Source organism: Harpia harpyja, chromosome 15, assembly GCF_026419915.1.
Source record: "Harpia harpyja isolate bHarHar1 chromosome 15, bHarHar1 primary haplotype, whole genome shotgun sequence".
Lineage (NCBI taxonomy): Eukaryota > Metazoa > Chordata > Aves > Accipitriformes > Accipitridae > Harpia > Harpia harpyja.
In genome coordinates this window covers 2,211,485-2,224,551 of record NC_068954.1, presented here as the reverse complement: position 1 = coordinate 2,224,551, position 13,067 = coordinate 2,211,485, and the positions used below count along the sequence as shown (strand labels likewise).

General features: G+C 44.3%; 1 protein-coding gene across 1 annotated transcript in view; it reads left to right on the top strand.

Annotated features, from left to right (window-relative positions):
- Positions 1–13,067, top strand: part of FBXO16 (F-box protein 16) — a 41,502-nt gene that overhangs the window by 1,559 nt on the left and 26,876 nt on the right. Inside the window, 1 exon segment of the mRNA XM_052809625.1 lies at positions 6,757–6,899. Within this exon segment, the coding sequence (XP_052665585.1) occupies positions 6,804–6,899 (96 nt within the window). The 5' untranslated portion in view covers positions 6,757–6,803.

Sequence of the window (13,067 nt, the reverse complement as noted above, 5' to 3'; positions counted from 1 at the left end):
TGGAAGTTAAAGCAGCATAGCAAGGGCATTGATAGAGGGCAATGGTATGGAGGAGCACAAGGGATCTGAGGTCTGCAGGTCAGTGGAGAGTATCACCTCTGGGATGGTATGTGGAGGTACCGATGCCTTGGTGGGCATCATGGAGCCTGTGTGGAACACTGAGTTAGTTATTCACTGCCTCAGGTAAGGTGGGTCATAGGGGTACTCAAACCTTGCGTTCTTGTGGACCGGGATATTTCTAGCACACCCTGGCAGGGGTAAGGGTGTTGGTCTCGTGCAGTGCAGGGTGCTCAGAGGTGACAGTGCTGGGGAGAGGCAGAAATATCAGTGGCACGGGGTGCTGCAGGTGTTTGGGTTTATCAGTACCGTGGCGATGCCATGCTCTGGGGTGTATTGATGCTGCAGCATTGGTACCACAGAGATCCTCGAAGCCAGCTGGGAAAACATCTGTGTCAGGGTCACAGAGTCTTCCATGGGACTGGGGACAACTGTGAGAAGACTGATGTGGTAGTGGGGAGCACTGGCGATATCATGCAGTCAGAGTGGACATGTTAACTGAGGACAGGGCGTCACTATGCAAAGTGCAGGTGACAAATGTGGAACGCTGGATGATATCAGTGCTTTGCAGCTTGTGGGTTAAGGGCTAGCTAGAGGGAAAGGAGGAGTGCAGTATTGGCCTCGCTGTTGTAAATCATTGCAAATGTGCACTTAGCCTCCTGCCCTTCTCCTCTTGCCATCTTTCTAGGTGTCCCCCTACATAGGAGGATCTCTTTCACATTATCTTTTCCACCCAGAGCTATCCTCTTGATTTTTTCTATTTTGAATGCCTTATAGTTTGGCCTACATTCTAGATTGTTTTTCTCTTCCTACTGTTTAAAGCATTTCTTCCATAGCATCAATCATCGCACTGTTTATTGTCAATATAATAATTTACTATAAAAATTACTTTCCTGTCTGAGCTTGAGATTGATTCAGTTAAATTCTGTTTATTCACAACTGAACTCCTCGACTGTGCCATTGTCATCACATGGATTAATGTGATTAGGCTCTTTCTCTGCAAAATGCATCCTTAAACCTCTGAGTGCACCAGGTTCTGTTGAACCACAAAGGCTTACTGCTACAGAGATGTGGTCAAAAACATTAATAAAGTGGGTCTGCTTCTGAAGGACTTGTTTTGAGTATGGTTTGCACAAACCTCTGGAATGCCATTCCAGAGGGTTAAGCAGAGATTAACCCAGCTAAAAGAAATTATTCCAATGCCCTTAGTTAATATGATATGATCATTATGTATTGTTAATCTTTCTTAAATGCAATCACATTGTTTTAAACCAAGGGCTTGACCCAACTTGTACTGAAATCAGTGAAAGTATTTCCATGAGCTTCAGTAGGATTTCGATCAGTCTTAAAATTGTCTCACTGTTAGACAACACCATTTGTCTTTTCTGCCCTGTGAAATTAATGTGTGTCTTCTTCATGTATCTCAAAAAGCACAAATCTCTTGGATCCCCGCTCAGTATATCCTTTCATTTGAACTGTGAACCATTCCTAGGTACTCTCTGGCTGTAGTAACCCAGGCAGCTTTTTAACATTTGCACTCTGCCAGGCTCACCTGCTTTCTGCAAACTGTGTAAGGTAACTGCTTTGAAACACCTGGAGATCTCTGACCAACTTGGTGTGAAGTTAATCAAACACAACCAGCTTGAAAACACTGTATGTACTCACAAAACTTGGTCTTTCCCCCAAATCTCTTTTGCACTGGTATTTACTATGCCTGCCACCTGCTCCTACATTGCTTTTTTATTTTTCCTAGAACAAGGATAATAGATAATTTTTTTAGCATCATGTATCAATAGCTTTTCCTCTTTGGGTAGTAGACCAACATTTTCCTTATATATATTTAAAGCTTAATTTCTTGTTAACCTCATCTCCCATCTCTTGCTGGTTGAATGTTTTCAGATCAGCTAAGCCTGATGAATTTCATCCCAGGATATGTGAAGAACAAGCTGGAGCAATCTCTGGAATGTTATTTTGGGCAGCCAGTCCAAAGATAACGACTATTGCAGAAGAAAAGCAGGGCCCTGGCTAAACAGCTTGACAATCGCTGGTCTGCACAGTACACCAGCTGCTTTTTAATGCATCCTGAGCAAGCTCCTGCAGCCACCTCAGTATCATGTCATAGATTAACTCTGATCAGAGTTACTCTAGGCTCTTGAAGAAGCCAGATTAGCTGTTAATCCTGCCAGGAATAGGGAGTTCAAGGTGAAGACAAGAAGCCCAGGTTTTGCTTTGGGGAACAGGTAGCTAAATTGTAGTTGGTAAACCAAGTCTCTTCTTAGAAGGCCTATAAAGAACTTGCAGTCCAATTTTTAGGCTAGCTGCGTGTTACAGGTAAGGTGCTTCTAGATTTTCTAACACTGCTGGCTCCTCTGATGCATCCCATGAAGTTCAAGGCCACCTAATAAGTAAGCGCACTGAGTCCCAGCATGTACAGCTTGCCTTTGAGGAACCCCAGTGAAACACGTGCTCTAAAGTGACACTGCACAGTCCTGACTTCACCAAAGAATTCACCCTGTAAACACAGGCCGCTGAGGTTGGACTTGGGGTCACCTCCCTCCCCTCATCACTATTCTGAGTGTAGCTGGGGCAATAAGGAGCAGAGCAGACGGTGGTTGTGTGACTGTGCTAGCAAAGGGGTAGCGAGGGAGGGATGGCAAGCTGGCACATCATCTACAAAGTTAAAATGTTTGGCTGTGCTCACCTGTTTGCCTGAACGTACCTGCCTTTGCAGCCCCGTTTACACATTGTGCTCAAACATGAAGTGCAATTCAGGCCATTTTATGGCGTGTGCAGCTGGGAACATGACTTCTGCCAGGTGTGTTCTGAGCCACATTTTTGGCACAGAGGGCGTACAAGAGTCCAGAGGCAAGACTGTCTCTTTGGGCTGCAAGCTGCTAACGCGCCAGTTCACAGAGGCGCTTTGTGAATGCAGCTGCTCCAGCACCAAGAAAGCATGTCTGTGTAGGGAAACTGGAACATGAATCCAGGGTTGGGAGTGTGCTGCAGTGACAACTGATGTTTTTGTGACTAATGTAGAAGGTTGTCCCTGAAAAACAGGACATGGTTGCCTGAACCTGTTTTTTTGGCAATGGAGCTGTTTCTCTAGCTTGTAATGTTGTATTTCTGTGCATTGAAAAGGGCAGGGGCCTTGCAGAAAACCAAACCAAAACAAAAACAAGCCAGTAAGCGATCCCATCGTAATGCATATCCCAAATGCACCTACTCAGTTGCACAAGAAGCCTCTAACATTGGCCAACTACAGAATATGAGGCTTTGAAACCTTAGTAAGTAAGTCTTTTAGCTTTCAGTGGCTTCTCTGTGGGAAGTTAAAATTGCAGTGTGCAGACAATAAGTTATTTAAGGATCTCTAACAAAAAAAAAAAAATGAAAGAGAAAGAACTCAGACTCTTTTAATGAACTTATTTCCTAACCACGGACCATATTACATCACCAGATGCAGAGAGAAAGATGTAACAGATTTTTCTTTTTTTTTCTTTATATTTCTTTGATTCCATAATAATTTAGGAAAGAAAGGGAGGAAAAACTAACCAAAAAGGTGATGTGCCCAGACAGATCCTGCAGTGAGTTTTGAAGATTAATATTCCATTGGTATAGACAAGAATTTTGTCTGGGTGAGGAATGGGGGACTGGGCTTTCATGAAGATGTGTCTTGTGAGCCTCAGACCTCTATTAGCTGGAAAGGTCCTTTTGCTGGGTGGGTTTTGAGGCGCTTGGGTTCGGGGTAGGCTGGCAACACAATATTGGAGTTACTTAGTGGATTTGCCTTTTCTTTTGTTCCAGAAGTCCTATTATTCACCTTGCCACTGTGAAGCTTTAAAGCGATCTGAAGTGTTTACAGAAAAATTGCCTAATAACTGTATGCAGGGAACTGAGATATTTTTTAATGTGGTAAAGAAATTACTTGGTTTTCAGGCTGCTGCAGCTTAAGCCTCCAGTCTGGAAATTGGATGCCTGAGGTGAGCAATGACATTATCCTGCTGAATCCAGCTGCAGGACAGAAGATGAAGGAAAAAAGCTTTTCCTATGTTTGGGCAAGAATTTATGAAGAAATTACTTTGTCTGAACAAAGTTCAGTTACTTGGTGTCACAAAAGGGAAGGGAAAATTTTGTAAATGTCTGATTTACTTCATGTAGAAATTTTTGTTTAAAAGAGCAGCACAGTCAGTCCAAACTGTCAAAACCAATCTGCCTGAACACAGGACCCTAAGAGATTTCAGTCAATTCTGAACCATTCTGGATTTCATTCTTTCAGTTAAGTGTTACAGAAACAAATTGGCCCTTTGAGACTTGGCGTTATTAGGAAAAAAAGGAGAGTTTATGACCTTTGGAAGAAGGGGAAAGCAACTCAGGAGGACTAGGAGGATGTCGTGAGGTTATACAGGGAGAAAATTACAAGGGCCAAAGCCCAGCTAGAACTTAATCTGGCTACTGCCATACAAGACAATAAAAAATGTTTCTATAAATACATTAGCAACAAAAGGAGGGCTAAGGAGACTCTCTATCCTTTATTGGATACGGGGGGAAGCATAGTGGCAAAGGATGAGGAAAAGGCTGAGGTACTTAATGCCTTCTTTTCCCCAGTCTTTAATAGTAAGACCAGTCATTCTCGGGGTACCCAGCCCCCTGAGCTGGAAGGCAGGAACAGGGAGCAGAATGAAGCCCCCGTAATCCAAGGGGAAATGGTTAGCGACCTGCTACACCACTTAGACACACACATGTCTTTGGGGCCGGATGGGATCCACCCAAGGGTACTGAGGGAGCTGGTGGAAGTGCTCACCAAACCACTTTCAATCATTTATCAGCAGTCCTGGCTAACTGGGGAGGTCCCAGTTGACTGGACTTTAGCAAATGTGACGCCCATCTACAAGAAGGGACGGAAGGAAGACCTGGGGAACTACAGGCCTGTCAGTCTGACCTCGGTGTCAGGGAAGGTTATGGAGCAGATTCTCTTGAGGACCATCACACGGCACGTACAGGACAACCAGGTGATCAGGCCCAGTCAGCATGGGTTTATGAAAGGCAGGTCCTGCTTGACTAACCTGATCTCCTTCTATGACAAGGTGACCCGCTTAGTGGATGAGGGAAAGGCTGTGGATGTCGTCTACCTAGACCTTAGTAAAGCCTTTGACACTGTTTCCCACAGCATTCTGGAGAAACTGGCTGCTCATGGCTTGGACGGGTGTACTCTTCGCTGGATAAAAAACTGGCTGGATGGCCAAGAGCTGTGGTGAATGGAGTTAACTCCAGTTGGCGGCTGGTCACAAGTGGTGTTCCCCAGGGCTCAGTATTGGCGCCAGTTCTGTTTAATATCTTTATCAATGATCTGGACGAGGGGATCGAGTGCATCTTCAGTAAGTTTGCAGATGACACCAAGTTGGGCAGGAGTGTTGATCTGCTTGAGGGTGGGAAGTCTCTACAGAGGGATCTGGACAGGCTGGATTGATGGGCCAAGGCCAGTTCTATGAGGTTCAACAAGGCTGAGTACCAGGTCCTGCACTTGGGTCCCAACAACCCCACGCAACGCTACAGGCTTGGGGAAGAGTGGCTGGAAAGCTCTCTGGCAGAAAAGGACCTGGGGGTGCTGGTTGACAGCCGGCTGAATATGAGCCAGCAGTATGCCCAGGTGGCCAAGAAGGCCAACGGCAACCTGGCTTGTATCAGAAATAGTGTGGCCAGCAGGACCAGGGAAGGGATCGTCCCCCTGTGCTCAGCACTGGTGAGGCCGCACCTCGAATACTGTGTTCAGTTTTGGGCCCCTCACTACAAGAAAGACGTTGAGGTGCTGGAGTGTGTCCAACGATGAACAACGAAGCTGGTGAAGGGTCTAGAGAACAAGTCTTAGGAGCAGCGGCTGAGGGATCTGGGGTTGTTAACCTAGAGAAAAGGAGGCTGAGGGGAGACCTTATCACTCTCTACAACTACAACTACCTGAAAGGAGGTTGTGGTGAGGTGGGGGCTGGTCTCTTCTCCCAAGTAACAAGCGATAGGACGAGAAGAAACAGCCTCAAGTTGTGCCAGGGGAGGTTTAGATTGGATACTAGGAAAAATTCCTTCACGGAAAGTGTTGTCAAGCATTGGAACAGGCTGCCCAGGGAAGTGGTGGAGTCACCATCCCTGTATTTAAAGGACGTGTAGACGTGGTGCTTAGGGACATGGTTTAGTGGTGGACTTGGCAGTGCTAGGTTAACGTTTGGACTTGATGATCTTAAAGGTCTTTTCCAACCTAAACGATTGTATGATTCTATGCCCACCAAAATCAGTAAAAACCTAGCTAGGGTCACTTAAGTAGATGCACAAGTTATCTTCAACTGTCAGTGCCAACAACTGGAAAGAGAAATTTTGTGTATTTTCTAGCTTGCTGCATATATCCTCTTGTGATCATTCATGCAGCAAAAATCAAAGGCATATTCAATAACATTTGTGATGGGGAAGAACTGCTTAACTATTAATTATTTATATGATGTTAGTGGCAGGAAATCTGGCCTTTACTGCCATGGCTACTGTGGTTACGTAAAATAAAAGGCCTTACCCTAACTGATTTCCAAATAATTTTACTTGTATCATTGCTATGCTATGAAATTGTTGGATTCCTTCTTAAAATTATTTGCTTTTCACTAACATACTGTAAGGGAGTAGCACAGAGATAATGTTGGTCTTTGTTCTGTTCAATTGTTCTAGCCAGTGGTGCTGACGAGACGTCAGAGGACCCACCATCTCCTGTATCTATGGCATTTGCACCTCCTAGAAACATGGATGGCCCCAAGCTACAGACCAAGATGAGCACATGGACTCCACTGAACCATCAGCTCATGAATGACAAGGCAAGTTCCATGCAAATGGGTGAAATTCATAGAATCACAGAATTGTTGAGATTGGAAGGGACTTACGGAGATCATCTACTCCAAACTCTGAAGGCAAAGTCAGCTGGAGCATTTGCTCAGGATCTTGTCCAGTCAGTTTTGAATATTCTCAAATCCCAAGACAAATTCTCAGGTTCACTTCACAAATTCTCAAGTCCTAGAAAAATTTAACTTATGTTTTTGCCTGTGTAGGTCATGAGTAATGGAATAAAAACTTAAAAATTGTGTTTGCTATTAGAAGTATGCATATATCAAACACACATACAGTCTTTATTATGTATACATATATATATAAATTGTTAGGTAAAAATGGAAAGTTCTAATGTTTAAAGCATGCAAGTGTTTAGTTCAAGTACTGTTATTTTGCCAAATCGGTTGTTTTTAAACAAAAAATGTGTATTCATTTTTTAGTGAAAGTTACCAAATCATTCTTTTTCTGCACCAGAAGACTTCAGTTAACCCCAGAGCAAACTGAGTGTCAGCGTAAGTTTCTGAGTGGCCGGAGTGCTCCACCTCAGCTCGTAGGAGAGACCTTAGTACCCATGCTCTTGCTCCTCTGCGAAGCCTGGCAGTGATGAGCCTAGCTTGGTATTTTGGAAACTGAAATGATGCACTCAATTTATAAATAACGAGATGCATTTCCTAACCTCCCACTCTGTATACTATATCTGGGAACTGCTAACATAACTGAGGTTTTTTGGCTCGTGTATCACCAGAAGCTTATTCCTCCCTCAGAATTCAGTTTAAATTTCTGTTGATGATTCATAGAATTTAATCCAGAGAGGCCCATTACATCATGTAGTCTGGCTTCCTGGATTTCTTGAGCCCTTTTGTTTCACACAGTTCTCCCAGTCTTGAGCTCACTAACTAGAATTTGGCTAAAATACATCTTCCACGAAGATATCCAGACTTCCTTTGGAGTTAAGGACCTTCATTCCTTATGAAATGAGAATTTCATCACTTCCCTAATAATTTTTCACATGATTAATCCCCTATACCATGAAAAGATGAAACCTTGTCTCCTGTCTGAATACCTCTAGCATTAGCTTCCATCATTTAAATCTTCCCCTACTAGCTTATTAAACTCTTCTGTAACCAGTACTTTTTCCTTGTGGAAGGACTTTTACCCTGCTTCAAGCCAACACTTGAACTTTTTTTGATAAACTAAACAGATTGAGCTCTTTGAAGTCCTTTCAATCTGGCATATTCTCCAGCCTTTGAATCATTTTAATGTCTGTTTCCTACACCCTTTAAAACATATTTTTACAGATGCACATCACTGTGCAATAAAGTATGATCTAATTAGAAATAAGTATGTGGGTAAAACCACCCTTTCCCACCTTCTTACTCCTTTGCTCCTTAGGCAGTCTCATGTTGCATTGGGCTGCAGCAAAACTTTTAGTAGCTCATATTGGATTTTTGTGTACTCCAACGCTTAATGATGTTCCAGGTAGGAAAGAACATACCATAAGCTCCCAGACCTGTGCTCAGTGATGAAATTCATGATAAAAAGTGTTTGCTTGTTTCTGATCCAGGTTTTAAAGCATTGACCTGCCTGAAACTCCTTTTCGTATATCACTATACTGCTCTGCAGTGTTAGCAGAAAAAAAAAATAGTTGCAACAAAAATATTGCTGGCAGCTGAAATCAGGAGATAGTCCAATTGATATATATAGGGAGCTAGTCAGTGACAAGGTGCCATTTTCATACAATCATATCTCTGCTCATTTCTGCACTCTTGAGTTAAGAGAAAGCATGAAGAGAGAAAAGAATTTATAGATAGAAGGTATGTGAAAAACAGTGAGAAGGTGAAAACGTAAGGAGAACAGATGCATAAGAAATGTACTTGTTAGTAGAGTAGGCAATGAGGGGCAGGGGTGGTGGGAATTCAGAGCTGATCCAAGGCAGAAGCATTTAAACTCCAACTAAACCTTTGTTAGGAGCAGTCCCAAGAACAGTTAGTAACATAAATTCGCTACCTGTCTAATTTTGGGTAATCCTGGGGGTACTCCATTAGTAGTTCCTGTAGATTTCCCTGGATTTTCAAACATGCTCAGGAGTACAGATGTCTGCATTGTTGGTAGGACCCAGCTCTCTCCTGCCTGTTGTAGATCCTGAGTCCTGCTGCCTCCATCTATGGTTTTCTGCCTTTACAACAGCTGTTAGAACAGAAAAGACTATCCAGGGTGTTACTACTGGGACATGAGCAGTCATGGTTGTTTTAAAGCCAGGATGACCATCAGGGACAGACCAAAGTCAAGAAGCCAGAATTAGGAAACCTCAAATTATGCAGCATTCATGGTCAGAAAACCAGAGGTGGAGTCTTAGATATGCCAAGGTTGTGCTACAGTTAGGGATGAAGTAAGGGTAGGAGACGGGGTAGCCTGCTCACCCGCAGCAAAACTGGACAGACTTCAGCATCAGTCCTGCTGAGTACAGGGCTGTGCTGCCTTTAAGGAGGGGCTGGAAGTTGGGAGATGATTTGCCTTCTGCTGGGCAGTAATTCAGGTGTTGGGTAGAAGAGTCCCCAGTGGCATTTGCAGCAAAGTGTGGAGGGATTTGCCAAACAGCCTTGAACTTCAGCTTATTTAAAACCACCTGAAGACATGGATGTGAGATGGCAGATCTCAGGAGCAACCTCGGCCTCAGGCTGTGTCCAAAGCCAGCCAGCTTAGGCACACTATAGGTATAACTCCAAGGCCTTGGAGGAGAGGACAGTAAACATGGGCTTGATTAAGGCAGTGGATGATTACACCTATTTTGGGCCATTCTGTTGCTAATTAATGCTTCCAAGTGCCTGGAGTAGGCAGAACTCTGTGTCAGAGTTGGCTCAGATGTATCTCCAAGATTGCTGAAAGCAAGTACGTGTCTTTCTTTGATCAAAGACCATTAACATTGCTTTCAGTTATATAAATAGCTCCCTGCTTCATTTGAATTATCCAACCCCAAACTTAGATCTTTGACTATTCATCACTTGCTTGTGGCAAATCCTTTTCCAAGTTCAGCTTGTTAGGGTTTTTTTTCTTACTTTGCCAAGTGTCCCACATGCAAATAAAGCAAATAATAACTGTTAACATACAAATAAAAGAAATGTCATTTTTCACCCCTCACAAGAGACACTCCTGCTGAGAGAGACAGAGCTAATGCTGTCAACTGCTGTACCAGACATCAGCACTGATAATGTCGTTCTCTGCAGGAACCTTTGCAGACTGTCATAGCAGTAACATGTTTGGAGTTTATAATGATCAAGTATGTTTTCCTAGTTGTGGTTAATAGCTGGTTTTATGTGCAGTTGTAAGCTGGGCTTTTTCTTCTTTGATCTGTCTTCTGGAATAATCATCTACAGCATTTCCTGACTTCCCAGGTCACAATCCTGAGTACAGAAGGCATTTTTGTGGTAGTGGGAAGCTACACGCTAGTGCTTTCAGGTCTAGCTCCCTATGGATAAAGGTGGACATCATAAATCCTCTGCTGTATTTTGATACCGATCATCGTTCTTGTTAGGACGTGGACCTGTGAGTCCAGAGGGCCACAAAGATGATTAGAGGGCTGGAGCACCTATCCTATGAAGACACGCTGAAAGAGTTGGTGTTGTTCAGCCCGGAGAAGGCTCCAGGCAGACCTTATAGTGGCCTTCCAGTACCTAAAGGGGGCCTACAGGAAAGCCAGAGAGGGACTTTCTACAAGGGCATGTAGTGACAGGACAAGGGGTAATGGCTTTAATCTGAAAGAGGGTAGATTTAGATCAGATGTAAGGAAGAAGCTCTTCACTGTGAGGGTGGTGAGGCACTGGAACAGGTTGCCCAGAGAAGCTGTGGATGCCCCATCCCTGGAAGTGTCCAAGGTCAGGTTGGATGGTGCTTTGAGCAACCTGGTCTAGTGGAAGGTGTCCCTGCCCGTGGCAGGGGGCTTGGAACTAGATGATCTTTAAGGTCCCTTCCAACCCAAACCATTCTATGATTAGTTGTCACTGTAAAGTGGCCAGGGAACGAAGACTGGTCTTACTATCTTACTCCTAATGGTCTGGCTGCGTTAAGATTGAAGCTATCACCAGCGCTGTGTGATAGCTACCAATGTTGTATCCAGTATCCATTCTAGGAGATTTCAGGCACTCAATGTCTCCAACTCAGGCGAACTGAAATTTCTAAAATAAAGAGGTGGGAAGCCCAGCTTCTGGTCTCACCAAAGCACGTGACGCACCACACATCACTGTATGCCCAAGAGAGCAGAGTCCTATGTTGGCACATCGTGTGTGCAGCAGCTACAAAGAAGGGAGCTGGAGATGAGAGGCAGCACATTGCAGCAAGTCTGCAGAGCTGTCAAAGTTGTGCACACATAGCCCTTGAACTTTAGGGAGTCTTATTCAGTGAAAGGAACCTTCCACAGGAACCAGCCTGTAGAGTTGAAGAAGATCAGGAAGAAGCAGATGAGGCCTTCCTCAGACAACTGAAAGAAGCCTCATGTTCACATGCCTTGGTCCTCACGGGGAACTTTAACCACCCCAATATCTGCTGGAAAGGCAACACAGCAAGGCAACATGCAATCCAGGCGGTTTCAGGAGTGCATTGATGATATAACGTCCTGACACAGGTCATCAAAGAACCAACAAGGGAAGATGCTCTGCTGGACCTCATACTTACAAAGAGGGAAGGACTGGTTGGGGATGTGAAGGTCAGGGGCAATGCTGGCAGCAGTGAACGGGAGATGATGGAGTTCAGGATACTGAGAGGAAAGAGCAAGACAAATAGCAGGATCACAACCCTGGACTTCAGGAGAGCAGACTTTGACCTCTTCAGGGATCTATGTGGAAGAATCACATGGGATGTTGTCCTGGAGAGAAGAGAGGTCCAGGAAAACTGATTGATTTTCAGACTTTAGTAAGGCTTTCAATACTCTCTACCATAACATCCTCATAGACAAGCTGAGGAAGTACAAATGGAGAGTGAGGTGGATTGAAAACTGACTGATTTACTGGCCTCAAAGGATTGTGATCAGCAGCATGAAGTTAGCTGGAGGCCAGTCACTAGTGGAGTACGCCAGGGGTCGACACTGGGCCTAGGATCATTTTAAATCTTCATTAACAACTTGGATGATGGGGCAGAGTGCACCCTCAGCAAGTTTGTAGACGATACAGAATTGGGAGGAGTAGTTGATAGCCCAGGTGTTTGTGCTCTCATAAATCATAGAATCATAGAACAGCCCAGGTTGGAAGGGATCTGAAAAGATCATCTGGTCCAGGCTTTCGTGGGAAAGGGAGGCTAGATGAGATTATCTAGCCTCCTGTCCAATTGCGTCTTGAAAACCTCCAGCGATGGGGACCCTACAGTGTCCCTGAGCAGGTTGTTCCAGTGATTAAGAGGGACCTTGACAGGCTGGAGAAATGGACTGACAGTCTGGAAAGCAGCTTGGGAAAGAATGACCTGGGGGTCCTGGTGTATACCAAGTTGACCATGAGCCAGCAAAGGTGGCCACCATCATCCTGGGGTACATTAGGAAGAGTGTAGGTGGCAGGTCAAGGGAGGTGATCCTTCCCCTCTACTCAGCACTGGTGAGGACAGATCTGGAATGCTGTGTCTGTTTCTGGGCTCCCCAGTACAAGAAAGACATGGACTTACTGGAACAAAGCCAGCATAGGGCTGCGAAAATTATTAAGGAATTGGGGAATCTGATGTATAGGGAAGGGTTGAGAGATCTGAGGTTGTTCAGCCTAGAGAAGAGAGGCTCATGGAGGACATTATCAATGTGTATAGATATCTGGTGGGAGGGGGTAAAGAAGACAGGGCCACACTCTTCTTGGTGGCATCCAGTGAAAAGGCAAGGCAATAGCCACAAATTGAAATACAGGAAATTCCATTTAAACATTAGAAAAAATGTTCTTACTGGGAGGGTGGTCACACACTGTAACAAGTTGCCACAGAGGTTGTGGAGTCTCCATCCAAGAAGATATTCAAAACCCATCTGGACACGGCCCTGAGCAACCTGCTTTAGTTGACCCTAGCAGGGAGTTTGGGCTAAAAGATCTCCACAGGTTTCTTCCAAACTCTTCCATTCAGTGATTCTGTTTATATTTTGTAGATTGTATTTCAAGCTATATTTTTCTTAGGACATATGGAATCCCCTTTAAATATTC